Here is an 18,957-nt window from a genome sequence, read left to right as displayed (position 1 = left end):
GAAACATTTTCCCAAGCCAAGTTTCCAAGTAACTTCTAAGGGGGAAAAAAATCTCACAGTTGGAGTCCATTTATCAAGGCCTGTTAGGGACGTGTCGAATCACTGAGTGACCGCTGGGATGCGGCCAAGTAAGTTGGTTGCAACTCCTTTTCTCATTACTCTGTTCTTATCTTAACGCTGCAGCCCCTGCTGTTTGCTGACTCCCAAAGAAGTCGGCTTGTTCTCTTTTTGTCAGCATTATTGTCTTCTGAGGTTCCGAATACCTGCTCATTCCCTAATCTAGACCTTCAGGAGGCTGATTCACTTGCCTGTTTAAAGTTGCATTAAAGCGTTGCCATATTTTTAGCCAAAACAATCCCTAGGGTTAATGAGGAGAACAGCAGCCACTATAGACTGTCACCCAGATGCATTTATTTCACAGATATAAAATGGTGGGACTAGAAGGGATGTTAGAAATGATGTAATCCAATTCATCTCCTTTATTTTGTAGATCAGGTACTGAGCTCCAAAAGGTTAAATAGTGTAGCTTGGGTCACATAACTAATTATTGGCTAAACTGAAAACCACTCCTCTTTCAGGGCTTTTTCCACAATCACTGTATTCCTCCTCTAATGGAAGAATCAAGAAATAGTCATCATTCGAGTTGGAGATACATTTTATGGAATATTGACCTTCCCGGGTGTATGTCAATCAGTTTAATTTGCAAACCAGCATGGGTTCCCTGTGCCCTCTCCCAAAGCAGAGCTAGAGTCAAGGGCTTGCGTGCAGGTAGCATAGTTTTGGAAGTGGCGTCAGGAATAGGAGCAGGGCTCTGGGACAGTGACTAGGGAGGTAGGAAAGCTATTGCCAGGACGCGTTTCCTTGTTGGTAGTTACAGTGGTCACCTGGGCTTGATCCTGCAGGGACTGTCTGAAAAGTCTCAGATGCAGCACCTCAAAATTATCCACCCACCTCCATTCTTTATCAGCAAAGGTTATTCCATGGGTGTTAACTCCTAGGACTTGGGACTTTCAGGATGTGCACGCCTGAGAGCTGGGGATTCTCCAGCAGTCCTCATCCCACACGTGGAGTGAGCAGCACCCCGGCAGAAAGTAAGCAATGCACCAGGGAGCCTGGGCAGGAACTTGGTGCAGCAATGGCTAGAGAAATGTGGGCCAAGAGGGTGTGGGGTGGCCTGGCACAACTTCTCTCCAAGACTCTGGGGCATCACTGGTTCTTCTGCCATAGCTACTCAAATTGAAAGTCATGATACTATTGAGGTCAATCAAAAAAGAGACTCACTGCCTTCCTCCCCTAGGAAAGGGAAAGCACTCTGGAAAGAGCCAGTGCAGGCAGGGAGATGCTCTTCTGGACCTTTCGAAGAGAAGTTTATGATCCATTCCTACAGGCGAGATCTCCTGCCATGCGCCAAAAAGAGGAAAAAAAGATTCCTAGAAATGTGGAACCCCTTTAAAAATGACCACAAAAACTTGTAAATTTAATTTCTAATGGTTTTAGGTATTCTTGGGATTCCATACTATAAGTGACAGATAAAAGCAGAATTCACAGATTTAAAAAACAAAAATAAAACAAACAAAAAAACCTTAGTGTGAATTTCTAGGCTTCACAACCCAAGCCTGGGGGTTAATTGTTCAGTCTGATTTTCCAACTCATTGAAACATTTTCCAGTTTCTGCTGAGTGATTTTCAGAAATTGATTTCTATGCCTATTTCTGAGTCCCTCCAGTAAATAAGGCTTTGATAATTAAATAGTAATTTTAGCATCTCAAGCAGGACCTAGACGTACCCTATGAGTAACCAGCCATGCGACTTTGAGGGAGTCACTTAAATCTCTCTTTGCCTTGGTTTCTTGTTAGCAACATGGGACAGACATATCACCCATATCAAACCCCTAAGGTCCTTGTGGTGGTCAAAGGAGATTACCTATTTGAAAGATAATTTTGTAATTTAAATAATTAAGATTTCAATAATCTAAATAATGTAAATTTAAATAATTGAAATTTGATAACTTTGATGACTTAAAGTAACTGATAAAAGAATCACTCAGCCAGAACACTTAAATAAAAGTTTCACCATAAAAGATGATGCTTTGGGACAGGGGAGGGGAGCAGAGGAAGACGTCCAAAATTATAAGTGTTGAAACTTCAAAGAGAAGTCACAAATGCCCTTTCCTTTTGTCTGCATGTAAGTCAAAAGAGATGATTATTAATAAAAACAATGACTAAAGTTTCCTGAGTGCTTCCTTAGGAGCTTTATGTACACATTATCCCATTTGATACTTAGAGCAGTCCTATTAGAATAGGCACTATTGTTGACCTCCTAATACACAGGAGGAAACTGATGTTTGGGGAGATTCAGTAAATTCCTCACAATGCCAAATGGAAAGCTGAGATCTGAACCAAGAAGTTGGACTCCAAACTGTTTGTAAGTACTGTGGCATTCTCTCTGCGGTTATAGAACCATTGGAACTGAGGCCAGTCCTGGGAACACGCAGACATTAGGGGCAGCAGTATCTTGAGTACGCCCATGCCTGAGGTTGGTTACAAGCACACCAGGAAGTGGAGTAGAGGCTTCAGGTTAGAGCTGCACAGGAGCCTGTCTGGTGGGGCTGAGACTTCATTGAGAGGCTCCTTGTTTGCACCTGAGCTAAGCTGGGGCATCAGAAGTTGGCAACTCTTTCTTTAGCTTTAATACGGTTATGGAGGGCGTTGCTGTTGGGCGGCAATAGCAGTGTGGCAGCCGTGCCCAAAAGGCTGTGATCGCATAACACTCTTATCTGTCATCCAGCAGGGCCTGCTCCGTGCCCAGCACCTTCGCAGCCTTATAGTATCTCCCTGTATCGCCTCGAGAATGGGAGCCTCGTGAATGCAGACATCTCACTCTTAGAGCCCCCAAACCTGACACACTGCCTGACATAACGATGTCTCAAAATACGAACTTTTTGGTACTGAATTCTCGTATCAACCTCCTAAGTGGATATTATTATCTGCATCTTATAGATAAGGGTGCGTGGGCTTAGAGAGGGTAAGTAATTTGCCCAAAGTCATCAAGTTGTCTGCGCTCATATCTCCGTGCCACATTGCCTCAACCACTATTTAAACCAAGAATTATCCAACAATTCAGATTTTATAAATCCATTTGGATGCTCAGTGCTTTTCCAGTTGGCTCTCTAAATTAATCAGACTGATCTTCAAATTGAAAAATCTCCCCATCCCTTTGTGCTCTACAAACATTCATCAGCAATTATGGAAAATGCCCAATCTAATGGTATCTCTGTCTTTGTCTTTCCAGAGGGAGGCAATAAGTAACATTTTTCAAAAGCATCTGATAATGACAGCAAAATGTACTAAATTATCTTAGATTGTTAGAGGAGTTCTAGTTTGACCATCCTTTTAAAATTAGATTAATATCTACAACAATTCATTTTTTAAATACAATAGGAACTGAACAAATGTTTCTGCTACTATGCGGACAGGAATATTCACTCATTCATCATTCAACAGATGTTTATTAAGAGCCCACTATGTTTGGTGTTTTCAACTTCCACAGTTGCCTGCACTCAACTTAGCCACCATGTTGGAAAGAAAAAAGGTAAATGAACGCACAGTAAGGTGTAATGACTTATAAGGCTTAACCTATTCTTACACTTGAACAGAGCCTAGTGAACTGACCCACTGAAATTATTCTACTGTTAGAACAGGCACCACAGCAGGTTGATGAAAGAAATATTTTGGCATCTCTTGATGCATTTTGAAACACTTTTACATAGGTTCATCCCCATGTCCCCATCCACAGATATTGCAACTAAATAAAACATGAGAAATTCATCTACTAGCACGTATTGTTGCCTTCTTTATGTACTTCTCCAGGCACTGTTCTGGTTTCTGGGGATGCACCTCAGAATTCTTACCCCAGGGGCTCTGCGCCCATAAGAAAGAGAGAAAAACAGTAATGCCGCAGCGTGAGGAGTGCTATAGCCAAAGACATACAGGAGCAACTAGGGCGGGTGCCATCCAGCAACACCTAAACCACCTCGTGGCCTGGCAATTCTGCTTGGACTCAACCGACTGTTAGGACCTATGTTATCTCATCTTCTGCACGTCTCAACATTCAGTCATTCTAGTCTATTTCCTGCATTTTGCCAGTTTTATTCATGGCAACAGAAGCACAGCATCAGACAAACAATTTCATTCAGGTTCTTAGCTGGCATGTGTGTTATCAGTGCTAGTCTAAAGCCGGGAGACAATGCAGCTTCAAAATTGAATATATGACTTTTGTCCATCAGTCATAATTACTAGAGTTAACATCTGAATATTAATTTTCTATTCCTCTCTGGTGCTTTAACGCCCAAATTCCAGAAATCTCTCCAGAGTTTACATTTAGCAATCAACTGTAGACATATGATTTGCCTGTTGAGTGAATATTAAGAACACTGAAGGAGGGGTGCCTGGGTGGCTCAGTCAGTTCAGCGACCAACATCAGCTCAGGTCATGATCTCCCAGTTCACGATTTCTAGCCCCACATTGGGCTCTGTGCTGAGAGCTCAGAGCCTGGAGCCTGTTTCAGATTCTGTGTCTCTGTCTGTCTCTGTCCTTTCCTCGCTCCTGCTCTGTGTCTCAAAAATAAATAAACATTAAAAAAAGTTTTTAAAGAACACTGAAGGAACAAATCTCTTCCCCCCTGCCCCCCCCCCACCAGGCCCCCACACTCTTGCCACCCCTGCCTGATAATTCTGGGGCTGGAATTACAGAAGATCACAATGACGATTTGCCATTTTGGGAGTAAAACCTTCCTAACTTTCATGCACTTTTAGTAGATTCAGAACAGTGAGATGAATAGATAGATGAAGAATATGTGTACATGTATACACGTACAGATATATAAACTTACCCCAAAGTTATTTGATTAGCATATACACAGAAATGGTGATTTCTCACTTTATAAATAAAAGGTGTCTTGCAGATAAATTACAAACCGGAAAGATTTTCAGTGTAGTGATGGGTGACCGGTAACCGATCTTTAGAATTATTTTTGAGGGTAATTTTAGCAGTTCTGTTCAAATGATGCTTTTTTAAAGACCGCTATTTTTCTAAGTGGAGCATATGTCAGGAGAGCAGGATAAAAGCCTAATAAAAACATATCTGATTATAAATGAGATTTTCCAGTAAGTTGCTTTTCACTAGCTGAGGTATTTGCCATTGTCCTTGAAAACCAAGGTTCCCAATGATCTGCTTGAGAAGTTAATGATATCGCTCCTCATGACAGAAGAGTCTGGATCCAGGGAGTATTATATAACTGTAGATTTTCAAATGTTCGTTTTAGGAGTCCTGTGTTTTTAAAAGTGCTCATATTTCTAACAGTTTCACATATGCTCATGCTGCTGAGTCTGTATAATCTATATACTCACACACATATAGATGCTGAAAGGAGCAGCTGTGTGGGCAAATTCATTTCTCAAAAGCACAGTCAGTGGATTTCACATTGTTGCTTTGTAATGATCATCGCTAAGGAGAAGGTCAGAAATACACCCCACCTGGAGTGTGAACCACCAACTTGCCCTGGGCCATTTGCAGCTTTTCTGTGGAGCATCCCCTTGTTGATGACGGAAGGATCTCTGTCTGGTGCCTGGCGTGGTGCTTGGTATTTGGCACTTCCTTGGCACAGCAGGCTGCAAGGCCATGACATCTCATGAGGGCTGTCTCAGCATGCAAGACTATCTGGTCCACAGGGCTCATGCGTCACCCAGTTTACAAAGATGATCTCAGAGGCCAGAACTGGGAGGCTGGGGGCCTAGAATCTACCTAGACCTGCCCATAACTGCCATGGGACCCTGGAAAAATCACCTTCCTTCACCAGAATCACCTTCCTTCACCTTATAGTTTGCTCACGTAAAACATGAGAGAAACAGCACATTTCTCAAAGGTACCTGTATACCTCTAACAGTCTATAATTATAGTGAAAACTCACATATAGAAAACAAAGTCACTCTATGACCCAGCAAGTGTATATATGCACGCTTGTGTGTGTGTGCACACACATAGAGAGAGGCAGAGAGAGAGAAAATGCACACAAGTTCACAAGGAGACATGTGTAAGGATGTTCATAGCAGCAGTATATGGACTATGTAATAGCAAAAAAAAAAAAAAAAAAAAAAGGAAACAATCTAAACCTTCATCATCAGGAAATACATAAATAAATAGTGGTTTAATAATACATGGAATAACCACATAGGATTAAAAAGGAATGGCCTAAAACTCTACATAACAACATGGGTGAATGTCACAAACATTGATCAAGAAAAGCAAGTTGCTGAAGAATACATAGACTACAATGATACCGTTTATACAGTTTTAAAATACACAGAGCAATACTTTGGATAGTTTACCTAGTAAAATTATAAGGATGTATGTGAAGATGATTCACACAAAATTTAGAAAATAGCCATCTTGTGGCGGGAGGGAGGGAGGTAAAAGCAAGAGTACAGAGATGCTCAGGGGCCTCGACGGGACGGGGAAATCTTTATTTTGGGGCCAGATGGTGGAGAGGTGGATACATTATCTATCTCTGGTGTGAAATTTTCATACCTCTTAAAACATTTTAAGCATGAATAATAAACTTGTCATGTCATCTTTGCATATCATTACTTCAAAATCCTTTTTGCAGCCTTAGGAAAATGATTTAACCGATCTCCTGATCTTTCAAACTAGTTAATTTTCAGAAACTTAAAAATTTTCTAAATGTATTTTGTTTTCAACTTTAAAGCATATGACTATTTGTGTAACCAAACATATTACCAGATGTATGATATACATGGTTCCACCAGTGACTAAACTTAACAAAACTATGGTGTGCAGAAAGTCCTATTACCTTCTGAGGTCATAGTCAAACCTTGGGAGGCCAGAATAAATAATCAAGAAATAGCCATACTTTAGGCAGTGGAGGAAAAATAAAATTAGTATGCCACATTTTTCCTTGCCCTACAGATTCTTCCCACCTCTCCTCTACCCACCATCCCCCAGGGATCGTGGATAATCCCTTTTGTCCTGATGCAATGGAATCTAATTTTGTTATAATGTGATGTGAAACCTATAACCTATTTTGGGTTCAGTTGATTTAAGGCTTTCACACCAGCAACTCTGGCTATTATGGTTTCCATAGCTGGGAAATTTACCCTTACAGTTTTGTTCAGTTGCCCTGTCACAGATTTGCATTTTTAAAAAATTCTTTTCTGCATTGAGTTAGCCACCTAGGTAATATGTCTCCATTTTGCATCAGAGATGTTATATATCATATACTGAGCATACTCTCAGCAGATAAAACAGTATCAGTGGCAGGAGGGTCAGACATCAGATTGGAATGATGTTCTTAAATTTCCCACAACGTGTTTTGTTGACCTCTTGGTCTGGTAGGAATCTAGTCCTCAAGAATCTAACAGAGCTTTCCTTGGATCGATTTTATGTTGCTCTCTTATCTCAGTCTCTCCAAATAGCAACTGTGAATAGTCCTATACCATTAGAATCGAGGTGAAACCAGTGGCTGGAGAGTTATTTTATAAAATGAATAAGTTTCTGAGAGAATCATTTTCATTCATTCATCACTTCAACAAATATTTATTGAGCTACTTACTCCTACACATCGGGCATTGTTGTAGACACCGGGGATCCAGGAGTGAAGAAAAGAGGCCAGGCCCTTGTCCTCCCAGAGTCTGCCTTCTAGTGATTTCTTAGAATAACTCAGAGGATTGAAGTGACATCAGGTACACATGACAACAGGGATGATGATAGGCAAGCTCTTTCAGAAAGACTTTCATGATTTTCCACAACCTCCAAGCAAAGCTCAGTGCCTTCCTCTGTGCCCCAGGACACCCTTGTCACTCAGGGAAACTGATATTTCAACAGATTGCTTTTGTATCCCAGCAGTGCCACTCACCAGTTGTGCAACCTTGGACCAGTTAACTCAACCCTTTCGAGCTTAATAACTAGCTAATCCTTATTGGGTATCTATTATGTGCCAGGCTCTCTGCTAAGTGTTTTACATAAATCATTTTATCTAATCCTTATACCAACCCTACAAGACAGATCCCGTTACTATTCCTCCTACTAATAAGAAAACTGAAACCCAGAGAGGCTAAGTAACCTACTTGAGGTCAGTCAGGTGGGTAGTAAGTGACCATAGTAGTAAGGGCCCAATAAATGTTAACCTCACGCTGTGGGGGTGGGGGGGGGAGACCAGGAGTGGAAGCAGGTCATGCACATGCAGTGTCAGAGCCTATTTAAAATCCTGATACTTTAGGGGCGCCTGGGTGGTTCCGTCGTTAAGTGTCCGACTTCAGCTCAGGTCATGATTTCGCGGTTTGTGAGTTTGAGCCCCGCATTGGGCTCTGTGCTGACAGCTCAGAGCCTGGAGCCTGCCTCGGATTCTGTGTCTCCCCGTCTCTCGGCCCCTTCCCTGCTCATGCTCTGTCTCTCTCTGTATCTCAATAATAAATAAATGTTAAAAAATTTAAAATCCTAATACTTTATTCATCATGGATTTTTCCTGCATTTATGTTGTTTTAAATATTGTATTAAAATATTGTTTAGCTTGATAACTGAGCTTTTGGGCACCCACTTAAATTTTGCGCCCAAAGTGAGTGCCTCTCTTACCTCACTCTAGTCCCAGCATCATTAGTAGTATTGGTATCACATTAGAAGGGGAGTTCCTATTTATTTGTTGATTGCCCCTGCTGAATTCGGAGATGTCTAAAGATTCCATCTATGTCTTGTGTCTCTAAAGCCTTAAGAGTTGGTACAGAGCAGGTGTTCAAGAAATAGTGGCTGAACCAAACTTTCTGCTCCACAATAATTCAGAGGAAGACTAGTCTTCATTCAGTGAGAAAAGAGAACTAGCTGACCTCTTCAGTTTCATGTAGTACAATTAGTCCATTGTATTTTACTATTGTCAGTAATACTATTAATATTATTTACATATTAACCACGGCCGTCAGGTATTGGGTATCTACTAGAGTCAAATGCTTAACACACCTCATCTCAAATTCTCACCACAAAGCTGGAAACTGAGGCTCAGCAATGTGGAATCACTTGCCCTGGGCCACACAGCTAGTAAGTGACAGTCAGCATTAGACCCAGGTCAGTGTGAGTCCAGACTTGGGTTCTTTGCATTCTACCACCTCCCTTTCTCTTTCAGTGTATAGTCTGTCACTGAACAGACTGTGGCATGACTGTGGCCATAGAGAAGGGAGCAGGCAAATGAAGAAGATGGTGAAGTTATACAAAGAAAAGATAGACACACACTGAACACCCAAAGGGGAGGGGAGTGGCCGGGCCCTTCCATATCACTGTGCAATGCCATCTCTGACCATTGCTATGAGGTTGTTGTGGAGATTATCCTACACTGTGGTGTGGCCCTGACCTGTATCCACTTGAAGGGGTAAATTGAAGACCTGTCTGTGTGTCTCAAATAAGAGAGCCACATGTTTGTCTTCCTGACCTGCCTCCTTTCGGGTAAATTGAGTAGTTAAGTCTGACCAGATGACAAGAAGTCTATACGGTTGGGCAGCTGGTGATAGGCACCCCACATCAGAAACAAGGAACCAACTGCACCCAGCATTATGTTCTTTGTCCCCAGAATATAATGGGTCAGTGCTAAATGTCTAAGATCCTACTCGGATTTCTACCATAAAAGACATGGTTGTATTTTCCAAAGTGTACTTCTTGAAACGTCAGTACGATAGAATTCTGTGGTCAAGGAAGCTTAAACAGGATTTTCTTTTTTTATTATTATTATTTTTTAATGTTTATTTTTAATTTCAAGAGAGAGAGAGAGAGAGAGAGAGCGAATGGAAGAGAGGCAGAGAAAGAGGGAGACACAGAATCTGAAGCAGGCTCCAGGCTCTGAGCTACCAGCACAGAGCCTGATGCAGGGCTCAAACTCACAAACGGTGAGATCATGACCTGAGCCGAAGTCTGATGCTTAATCAACTGAGCCAACAGTCGGTTGGGGGTGCCCCAACAGGATTTTCTGTCAGTATTTCTCAGAGCTTTCAAAAGTTCTGGGTGGTGAATCTCCAAGGGAAGTAGATTATAGGCAGCATTTCTCCAACCCAGTTGGCCAGGGAATCCCTTTATGTGGAGTACCTCCACATGGGATGGACTCTGGGAAGCTGTGTGTCAGGATCTTTTAGACAGTATTTCAGGAGAAAGTGCCAAGAAGGTGAAACCTTGGGAAATTATTCTTAAGGAATCAAAATGTTAATGTCTTCCTTTTTTTCCTTTTTCACTATAAAAAAAGAAAAGTTCTATAACTAGATTAAAGGAAAGTTGTGAAAATAAAGATAAATCACCCTTGGGGCGCCTGGGTGGCGCAGTTGGTTGAGCTTCCGACTTCAGCCAGGTCACGATCTCGCAGTCCGTGAGTTCGAGCCCCGCGTCAGGCTCTGGGCTGATGGTTCAGAGCCTGGAGCCTGTTTCCGATTCTGTGTCTCCCTCTGTCTCTGCCCCTCCCCTGTTCATGCTCTGTCTCTCTCTGTCCCAAAAATAAATAAACGTTGAAAAAAAAATTTTTTTTTTAAATAAATAAATCACCCTTATTTTCACAACTTGAGAATATCCTGTTCTTGTCTTTTCTGTATCTATATAATTCCAAATGTGTATCCATGTGTGTGTGTGTGTGCATCCAGCACTTAGAACGTGCAGACACTATGCTAACTGCTTTGCATTTAACCCTCACAATAACCTGTGAGTTAACAAATATGATTCCCATGTTAGAGATTTGGAAATTGAGGCTCAGAGGGTTTAAGTAACTTACCAGTTTGCACAGCAAGTAGGTGACTGAGCCACTGTTTAAACACAGGTATTTCTGACTCCACAAACTATGTATTTAAGCACTGAAATGCTGAAATAGTTATTTTCTACCCTAGAAAAAAAGTATGTGCCCTGAATTTACTACCAGGGAGTTTATCTTATCTGAGATCCTCATACAGCTCAGTTCCATGTTGAATGATAAAAGGGTATTCCAAAATTGTTCCCGCTTTTTATTTGTCCTTGCCTCCCTCCTCTGACTTCGGGTAAGTGTCACAAGGACTTCACAGCAAGTAATCCTAAATGCCGGGCCACATTGTTTTTCTGTTTTATGGCTCAATGATTTCCTGTGTTGTAAATGCATTCAGAAATGATTGTGGCTTTTTCTTGAAGCCTCAACATTTTTTAAAAAGTGATTTATTTTGATAGTGCTTTAGCCTCATGATTTCAAATATTAAGTTACTTGGTTCAGGTGATCTTATATTTTCCCATAAATGTGTTTATGTCACCCCGCAGACTGAGAAATTTCATTCCAGATTTTTTTCTTTCTTCCTTCATTTGATTTTGTGCAGGAGGAGAACTGAATTCTTTGAACTTGTCAGTAAAGGAGAATATGATTGGAACATCAAAAACCATCGTGATGTATTTCGGTAAGAAGCAGCTCTTGTTTATGTGTTTTTTCATTATCTGAAGATTTAGTCATGCTTTTCTGACAGTGCTAAGGGCACACAGTGATTTTTGAAGTAACAAATCTTAGCTTACATTCAAAACATTCAGAGAGTAGTTGAATAATTAGAGAAAAGGTAGGGTGTCTTTCCATCTTCTAATTCATTATATTTTTGCCCCCTCACCATAAATTTGCCTTCAGAATTAGAAAATGGTGTTCAAATTGATTCAGTTTCAGCAAGCTGTGACTTCCTGTTTTTCATGGGGAAGCAGAGTATGTAAGTTGAGGAGAGAGAGGATTTTTGAACCTTAGAAAACATCATTACCAAAAACAAAATGGCGAAGGAACTTTTGTTTTTCTTTAGAGACAACAGATGTTATACACAGAAAACCAGTTGGAACCATGTTGGTGGCAGAAATAAGGAGTCTGTTCTACACTTTTCACTGGACTTCTTCCTAATTGTTTAGAAAAGACAGCAGCAAACCACTATCCTTACGTGGCACATTTGAACCCCCTGACTGTAGCCATCCAGACACCTAGGCACTACTCTTTTTCTCATATCCTGTCCCTCCACTGTCCCTACCTCACTCACCCCGAGACTTCTGCTGTCTTATTCCTGTGCCAAGCTGGTATTTCTGGAAAATTTCGTGAGGCCAGGACTGTGGGCTCGCTGTATCTGCTCCACAACTGCTAGAATCACCCAGAGCACCACCCCTACCGTGGCTGCCCCATACCTGCCATGCAAGCCCTACCCCCAGCCCCCTCCAGCTTCAGAACACAGGGCTGCCTGCCCCTCCCTCTGCCCAGGACCACTCTTCATACTTTCCAGAGGCCTTCTCCCCTCCCACAGTGATATTTCTTTCTGCTATCTTTACAGACCTTTTTCTTCTTCCTGTACAGAGAAGGAGGGGACCCTTCCTTGTGTCCTAAACTAGCTCTTCCCTTGTGTCCTAACTCTGTTCCCTCTGCCTCCTCCTGGCTGCCCCCCCCCCACTCCTGAACTTGCTATATCGATTATACTCATTTACATTGCATTTAATTGCTTGCATTTTCAGAATCTGTTTTTCCGTCATGATCATTCTAGGCCTAAAGATATTCTTCTAACTCCTCAGGGGGGAAAAAAAATTCATCCCTGAAATCTGCCTTCTTCTCAAAGTCCAATCATAGCCCCCTTCTTCCCTTCAATTGCACACTTGATTCACACTCCTCCTAACTTCTCAGAAGGCAGTATTTTTCTTTTTAAATAATTTTTAGTTCCACAAGTAATTACAGGGATATATTTTTCTGTAACAAAATATGACAGGCCCCCAGACCCCCCCTGGGCTTCACTCCCATGTCCCATACTGATATATAGCTACACAATTTGTTGTATCCTTTCCAACATTTCCAAAGCATTTATATATGTGTATATTCTAAGGAAAAATACTGTGTAGTGTGGATTTGTTTGTTTTAACGTAAGTTACATATTTATATCTCAGTCTGAACTTGCTTGTTCACTCAACTATATGCCTTGGAGTTTCTTCCATGTCCACACGTCATTATCTTTTACTGTTGCATAGTTGTCCAAAGTATGGATTTACCACAGAGTAGTTAGCCATTCTTCTACTGAGGAATTGGGTCTATGAAATGTGATTTTTGCTCCTTTTGAAAGTCACCAGTCGCCTCCCAAGGATCAAATCGTAGGGTCTTTGTTCTCTTCCTTGATCTCGTCACACCCCTAATTGCCCTGGCCTTTCCTTTCTTAAATCTCTCTCCTGCCTTGGATTCTGCAAAGCCAAGCTCTTCCAGATTTTCTGCTTTCTTCTGACTCCTGCTTCTCCTCTTTGTTCTTCTTCAGCCCTTCCTCTTCCCCGTCCCCCTAAAATGTAAGGACCTCCAAGGACCTGTTTTTACTTTCCTCAGCATGCACGCTTGTGGCTTTAAGTACCATCTCTGCTCAAATGACTCCCACCCCACGTCTCGAGCCTGGCCTCTCTTTTGAGCACAACTCCTAAAATGCCAGTGCCCATTCCACATCTCCACCTGGGTGTTATCCTGCAGAGGTTTTCAAACTGTTTTTGGTTGGGAATCCCAAATGTAAGAAAAATCTTATTTGGAAGCTCAGTATGTGGAACAGGTGCTCCAGGAGCTCTCCACTGGCCCCCATCTTTGCCTCCCCCGCCCACCCCATTTCATGGTTAGACTCTGTGTGCAGAAAGGGCCGGGGGGCTCTAGGGGAACACTGTCTTAGAGAATTTCAAAATAGTAATAAAACCAACTAAAAGTTGGCCTGCTTTTTATCACCACCATGTGCCTGCAGTCTAAACAATGTCAATGATAAGCTACTTCTCCCTGAGAAAAATCTTTTGTTGGCATAGGTTCTAAACAGTTGCTGAGACTACTGCTGAGTATCAGAATAATTGCTATGAAAGCTCCCAATTAGCACATTATTACTTACCTATAGTCGTACATATCTCGTACATGTAAGCTAAGTGTAAAAGTGCCCCATTATCTAACCAGCCCCTGACACAGGTGGACGCAGTCCACACCTTAGTGCAAGTTCCTGATGCTTCAGAGCCTTTTCCACTTGCTCTGGAGATAGTTCATGTTTCTGACCCTGCAGAGTTTCACAGTCCTGCTTTTAAACAGCATATCCGACAAGGGTAGCACAGTCATGGCAAGGACGAAAAACAACTGGAGTTACTTCACTTCTGTTATTTTACGTTGACTATTTGGACTTTTTATTTGTGTTTCAAGTTTAAAATAGTGAAACAGAGGGCGAAGTGCGAAGTGTGATTTTTGTTTGCTAAATGCGAAATTCAGTTCATACGTGAACTATTTTACTGAATGTGTTTGTTTAAATTAAAATTTATTCGTTGTCTTCTTTTTTTTTTTTAAAGTTTATTTATTTTCAGAAAGAAAGCGTGAGTGGGGGAGAGGCAGAGAGAGAGAGAGGGAGAGAAAGAATCCCAAGCAGGCTCCACACTGTCAGTGCAGAGCCCGACGTGGGGCTCAAACTCACAAACCGTGAGATCATGACCTGAGCTGAAATCAATAGTCAGACGCTTAACCAACTGAGCCACCCAGGCGCCCCTGCTAATTGTTTTAAAATTAGAAAACAAATTGAGAAAATAATGATTAACACAAGATTATTGTTGAAATAATTTGGCATATGGAGGAGAAGTATGAATAAAAAAATGGTGCAAGTATCAGATACTCTGGAGAGAGATTGAAAAGTCCAATGCCTTGTCTCACTCTGGTACCAGCAGAATGTAAAGTGAGAAGCATCAGGGTGTAACAAGAGGGGGTCTGATGTCTTTTTTTTATTATTATTATTTATTTTGATTTTTTTTTAATGTTTATTTATTTTTGACAGAGAGAGACACAGAGCATGAGCAAGGGAGGGGCAGAGAGAGAGGGAGACACAGAATCCGAAGCAGGCTCCAGGCTCTGAGCTGTCAGCACAGAGCCCGACGGGGGGCTTGAACCCACCAGCTGCAAGATCATGACCTGAGCCAAAGTCCAGAAGCTCAACCGACTGAGCCACCCAGGCTCCCCATGGTATCTTTTTGATAATCACAGAATCCTGAATACTTACTCACTTTGGGAAAGTTACTTAATCTTTAATCATTTACCTCTCCATGAAATAGGAATGATGGCCCCTACTTGGGGCACCTGGGTGGCTCAGTCAGTTAAGCATCCAGCTCTTGATTTGGGCTCAGGTCATGATCTCACAGTTTGTGGGTTCGAGCCCCATATCAGGTCTGTGCTGACAGTGTGGAGCCTGCTTGGGATTCTCTCTTTCCCTCTCTCTCTGCCCCTTCCCCATCCCTGCCTCACTCTCTTGCACACTCTTTCTCTCTCTCAAAATAAATAAATATTACATAAATAAGAAAACACATTTAAAAATAGGAATAATGACCCCTACCAGTGGGTTCAGAAGATTCATTGAGTTAGTAGTTAGTTGGTAAAGCACTTTGTACAGAGGGAGGAAAACACTAGACTGCTTGTTACAAAAGATCAAATATGAAGAATGCTCTGATTTGTTGTTCCGCATAGTGCTTAACACAGGGATGCTTGGGATTAGATGTTACCTGACTCCTGGAGGGGGGTTCTGACACCATTGTGCCTGGTGGCTCTGAATGACCTATTGTTACCGGCTACTCTGCCCTGTTCCCTGGAGGAGTTGCCCGGGGAAGTGACACAAACCCCACTAGCATCTAGGCATGCTCTGCCATCTGGGAAGCAGACATGTTTCCAAGGCATTCGAGTATGAAATGTTGACACCCGACATCAGGACAGCCCTCTGACCTCTAACAGCACACCCCTTTCTTCCAAAAGGAGCCAATCAAGATGTGGTCTCCCAATTCCAATCCTTCATTGCTTTTCATCACATACTGCTGGCTTTAGCACAAAGAAAGCAAATTTTGGACAAGGAGTGTGCCTTGTTTTTCCCGCTTCCCACCACATCAAATTATAAGCACCAGAGTTATCCACAATTTCAATTGTTCCCTGTGTTCTTATATCCATGGTTGGATGGATTCTAGTTAAACCCAGTAGAAATCTGTCCCCCAAAAATCTGGTTCACATGTTCCTGTGCTTTCTTATATGCTCAAATTAATGAAAGCTTAGCTGAATATGTTTCTTCTTCATAATGCTGACAAAACAGGGCTGCAGCCAGGTAATAAACTGGAGTGAAACACTGTGGCTCTCCCAGTAAATCTGAGCTCTGTAAGGCAGGTGACAATGAAGGAGCTCCTATGGTGGCAAGCGCCTTGCCTTCTGCTATAGGTTTCCGTCCATTCCCATCAATCAGTGATAAGTTGGTAAAGAGATTTATCAGCTGTGTATGTGGCATTATATACTGATTCCCTTGCTGATAGTTAAGAATAAAAAGCATTGTCCATCCGTCCATTAGAGATTAGTTTACGCAGAACTTGCTTAGCTCAGGTACAGAGAAAGTAGTGCTTTGCCTTCCTTGATCTGCTGCAGACATAACAAAAGGGCACCGGAGGGTGTGTGTGAGCTTTGTCTTCCTAAGCAGTGTGGCCACAAGACGGAGATGCTAAACATGGGGACGGTAAACAGTGCTTCCCTTGTTGAGGGAAAGACATGTGAGTTGGCCTTAGTCCCATTTTATTTATTTACGTATCCAGGACGGGATTGTTTCGGAATGCAACAAAAGATTATTCAGGCTGTTTTGTTTGGTTCTGTTTTTCAGATCAATGTTAATGACAGCCTGTGACCTTGGAGCCGTGACCAAACCATGGGAGATCTCGAGACAGGCAAGTGGTGATTAATGGCAGGGCTCAGCAGAGGAGGAACTGCGGGAGGGGGGCGGGGGGGACAATATTCCCAGAGCCCAGACTCCCAGGCACTGAAACCCTAGTCAATTTGCATCAGTATTAACATGGTGTAAAAAATAGCGGGAGGCTTGGGCACGACATAGTTTATTGCACAGCCTTTCTTTAACGTGCTTCCACTGAATAATAGTATTTCTGATTCTGTAAGATTTTGTTAACACTCTAAATCCAAATAACGCATTGACCATTTCCTAAGGCAAGAGTTTCAAAAATAGTGTTTTTAAATAGGTAATCGTGTTTTAGCACAAGGTCCACTTTTTTCTCATCTGGAAAAAAAAAAAAAAAGAAAAGAAAGAAAAAAACAAACCAAGGAGGTCAAAAGGAAATTTTCTTTTTATTTAAAGACTATTTGGAGATGAAATCACGGTGGCCAAAGTGTGTAATATCCAAATTTAATTTGTACCCCCCAAAAATGGTGCCTTTACCATCTATCTGGTCTTACTGCTAAAAGTGTTAGTTTAGAGCAAGAACAGGTTTCAAGCCAGTAACCACACAATTTAAGATCCTTGATTACTGATAGTATTTGGAGATTAAACTCTTTTTTTAATTTTCATGTGGCACACCTACTGTGTGGGGTCTAAAATAGTAACTTGGTATCTTAAGTCTCACCATTTTAGGGAAAATAAAGTAGACTCATATAACAATAAATAACTAATATTTATTGACTAAATATCTAATTTTAAATGACTCCTTTATATGTATTATATCATTTAATCCTCCAACTTTGATTTAGGTATAGTTAGTCTAGTAGGCTGAATAATGGCAACTGAAAGATATTGGATGCTAATTTCTGGAACCTGTAAACATTGCCTTAGAAGGAAAAAGGGTATTTGCTGATGTGATTAAGTTAAGGGCCATCATTATCCTGGATTATCCAGGTGAGACCTAAATTTCAATGACAGGTGTCCTCCTAAGAGAGAGAGAGAGAGAGAGACACTGGGAGATTACACATTCAGAATAGGGGAAGAGGATGTGAAGAGAAGGCAGAGAGTAGAGTGATGTGGCCACAAACAAGGGAAAGCTGGTAACTGCCAGAAAGTAGAAGAGGCAAAGGACAGATTCTCCCTTAGAGGCTCCAGAGCAAGCTCGGCCTTGGCAAAACCTTGATTGCTGTCCAGTGAACTGATGTTGACCTGCCAACCTCCAGAACTATGGGAGAACAGATTCCTTATTGCTTTAAGCCACCAAGTTGTGGTCATTTCTGGCAACGCTGGGAAACTTATACAGTTATTACCCCTATTTCACAAATGGGGAAAATGAAGCCTAGAAAAGATAAGTAGCTTGAGGTGATACACCTAGTAAGTTGATAGAGCTAGGTATTCAAATCCCAACAGAGTAGGCTCCAAAGCCTTCGTTCTTTACAGCACTTCTACTCTTTCTTATACCAGATATACCAGTTGGCATTTTTAAATGATGCCAGTGTGTCAGCAGAATGGGCTGTTATCCCTCAGCCTCAGTGGCTTAACACAACACACTGCTTATGAACATGTGTATCCAGGACCAGCTTGGTACCATTCCTCATTTTGGACTGCGACTGAGGGAGCAGCTACCATTTGGATCATTCCGACAGAGGCCCTAGCATGTCTTGCACTGGCAAATAAATGCAAATAAATCCCCAGAAATTCATTGGCCAGAACTTGTCACAAGACCCCACCCAACCAGGAAGTAAAATCCTTTCCTGTGCTCAGAACGTAGAAAGCCAGAAATAGTTGATGAAAACGTGACTACCACAGTTTGCCCTTCTAATCACCAAAAATGTGATTCACTCTCCTTCCTCAGGCAAAATATACTCATCCTGTCCCCAAGGGAGATGACCCAAATGTCCCAAGAGTTATGGTATCAAGCTCAAGTCCAGGATCTCTGGGTGATCTATGCCAGTCTCCACATCAGGTCTGGATGCAAATTAAAGACCTACACACACCCCAAACACAGCATTTGACTTACACTCAAACCACAAAACACTCATTACAACACTCCCATTCAGAAGGGGAAGAGATGACCAATATTTGGCAGTTAGGAGGCCACAGCAATTCCAAAATCCCACTGGGCATTCACTGGAAGGCCATCCACTCTGTGGTAGACCCTGATTCTCTGGGAGACGCTCCCCAGTCATCATTGTCCATGGCCCTTAGATCTACCCTGGGACATTA

General features: G+C 41.9%; 1 protein-coding gene across 6 annotated transcripts in view; it reads left to right on the top strand.

The window, feature by feature from the left end:
- PDE11A (phosphodiesterase 11A) overlaps window positions 1-18,957 on the top strand; it is a 404,325-nt gene that overhangs the window by 345,286 nt on the left and 40,082 nt on the right. For 2 of the 6 annotated variants that reach the window (XM_045033994.1, XM_045033996.1), the window contains exons 16-18: window positions 11,371-11,448; window positions 16,666-16,729; window positions 18,587-18,697. In XM_045033994.1, the coding sequence (XP_044889929.1) occupies window positions 11,371-11,448; window positions 16,666-16,729; window positions 18,587-18,697 (253 nt within the window). The other 4 variants (XM_045033997.1, XM_003990898.6, XR_006583348.1 and 1 more) reach the window with 3 other exon arrangements.

The sequence above is a fragment of the Felis catus genome, chromosome C1, assembly GCF_018350175.1.
Source record: "Felis catus isolate Fca126 chromosome C1, F.catus_Fca126_mat1.0, whole genome shotgun sequence".
Lineage (NCBI taxonomy): Eukaryota > Metazoa > Chordata > Mammalia > Carnivora > Felidae > Felis > Felis catus.
The sequence above is the reverse complement of the archived record's forward strand: the minus strand, read 5'-3'. Positions and strand labels throughout refer to the sequence as shown.